We start from the raw sequence: 2,363 nt of genomic DNA on the forward strand, positions 1-2,363 counted from the left end.
AACAATTATACAACTCAACAAAATATAACAGGTTAGAAGGTTGAGTCAGTTACAGCTCCTCGAGGCTAGTTGCTCTTTGCGGTGATTTGTTTTCAAATCGACAGAAAAGGGGGACTTTTAGTTTTTCACAGTACTGATGTAGACATCAAGCCAAGAGTGAGGTGGGGGAGATTTCTTGTAATCCTACCCCCACTTGGGGTCGTCAAGAAACGCTACTGTAACACGTTGGAGTCGTCACATACCCAAAGCACATCACTACAGTCAGGAGGGGAAAACCACGCCTCTTGCCGAGAAATTCCGCTGACCTGATATATAAGCATTGAAGCACTGCCATACCTCAGAATAACGCAAGAACTACTGGAGAACAACGAATCTGTATATATCTGTCTATTCTTTAACAATCCCGATACACACTTGGATTACAATCATGACACTGGAACTAGAAGAGATCTTTGGACAGGAGAGCGCACTCGACGCCACAGATAGGTAAATGCACATTTTAACATTCTTAATAAGAATGCAAACCTAGGCTACTGTAGTCGGAAATGTTTGATAATGTGTTACTTACTATGTAATGACTTTATAATAATACCGGTGTCTTTTTTTCGTCTTCAGAGTGCAAAGTGCAGGCACAGCCCTGGAGGAGTTGTTGGTGTCTGCAAAGAAGCAGGACTACCTTACCGTTGGAGTCTATGAGTCTGCCAAAATTATGAATGTGTAAGTACACTCCTTTTGTTTTATATGTCATGCAGAATAATTATTCATGCACAGATATGCTACATAGCCAAGTCTACAATTGCATAGGACCGGCTTCTAAACAGCTAATATTGTTTATGCCAACAGTGATCCAGACAATGTGGCATTCTGCGTTCTGGCGACAGACGAGGAGTACGAATGCGACATCGCTCTCCAGATCCACTTCACCCTCATCCAGGCTTTCTGCTTCGATAACGACATAAACGTGGTACGCGTTAACGATATCGAGCGCCTGGCTGAACTCGTGGGCACAGAAGAGGCCGGCGAACCCAAGGACGCACATTGCATTCTTGTCACGGTACGTCCTGATCTACCGTTTTGATCACGAGTCACCCAGTCAGCATATTTTCCCCATGCGCATAGTTATTGCGTATAACAGTCGCCCTGTGCGCTGTCAACGCAATCTGTCAATGCAATCATAATGTCAATCATTTAATCTAATTCGATATTATATAGTTTAGCTGTCTACCTGATGTCATTGTCATGATTCTAATCATCTCTCTTTCTCACAGAGCCCTGGTGCTGAGTCATGGAAAGACCCTGCTCTGGACAAACTGCATCTGTTTTGTGAGGAGAGCCGCAGTGTGTATGACTGGGTTCCCACCATCACTCTCCCTGAACGCTGAACAACCAACCCTCTGCATGCTTCATTTGTTGATGATGAAGATGATGAAAAGAGCATAAAATGACCGGAACCTCAGGGTTTGAAGTCTGCCTATTGGAATACACGGCTGTGGCTGTAACCCAGGACTTAATGTGCAGTCTGGGATGGCAGTGCAGTTTCTGGATTACCCCGTGGAGGGGTCAGGGCTCACATGTGGACTGGCTCAGGTGTCTGTGGACTGGGTCCTTGTCATGTCATTAAAGCCTTGACCAGGGTGAGGAGTTGAACTGGACTGGACTCTGCAGTACATAGATCATGATCCTATAGCTGCTCTGACAAGGGCCAATGGTAAGGGGTGAACTGAGGAGATGGTCAGAGAAAGAAAGATAAGGGAGAAGAAACGGATGAGTGAAAATTTGTAACATGATTGGATGTAAGGTGGTGGCAGAAAGACACGTGAAAGAAGGTGAATAACACAAGAGAAAGGAAAATATTGGACTTTTCCAAAGCCAATGGGCAATGCTCGGATTGAAACTCAAACATTCATTTTCTTAACATTATTATTTTCTTTATTATTTTTGCTGTCAAATGATGCAAAAACACATGCAACATTGTTCTGTTTGTTATGAAACTGTAAAAGCATTTTACACAATTTCTTAATAAATGCTTTAAACTTTACTCAAGTTCTGTGCAAAAGTTATTGTCCTGTGCCGTCATCACCAGGGATGAGCAGTTTGCACTCATTGAACCCAGTCTCTGATAGAGTGGAATCTGATAGGATGAACCTGCTGCAGAGTGGCTTCTGATTGGACAGAGATAGCTGAGGCAGGAAGTGTGGCACAAAGAACCCCAGGCTGCCGCAAAGAAAGCAAGAAAGAGAGAGAGAGGGGAAGGGGGTGGGGTGACAGAGAGAGAGAGTAACAGAAGGAGAGGGTAAGAATGGTAGAGGGAGGGAGTAAGGGAGCACGGTTGCAACACAATAGCAGTTCAGATACATGCTTTT

At 44.1% G+C, this 2,363-nt stretch overlaps 1 protein-coding gene across 1 annotated transcript; it reads left to right on the plus strand.

Moving 5' to 3' along the window:
- Positions 1-2,038, plus strand: LOC110536341 (growth arrest and DNA damage-inducible protein GADD45 gamma). The gene is made up of 4 exons (XM_021622082.2): positions 1-486; positions 616-717; positions 844-1,054; positions 1,269-2,038. The coding sequence occupies exons 1-4, from the start codon at positions 428-430 to the stop codon at positions 1,380-1,382; spliced, it is 486 nt and encodes a 161-aa protein (XP_021477757.1). The 5' UTR covers positions 1-427; the 3' UTR covers positions 1,383-2,038.
- Positions 2,039-2,363: the final 325 nt, after the last annotated feature.

The sequence above is a fragment of the Oncorhynchus mykiss genome, chromosome 11 (genome assembly GCF_013265735.2).
Source record: "Oncorhynchus mykiss isolate Arlee chromosome 11, USDA_OmykA_1.1, whole genome shotgun sequence".
Taxonomy (NCBI): domain Eukaryota; kingdom Metazoa; phylum Chordata; class Actinopteri; order Salmoniformes; family Salmonidae; genus Oncorhynchus; species Oncorhynchus mykiss.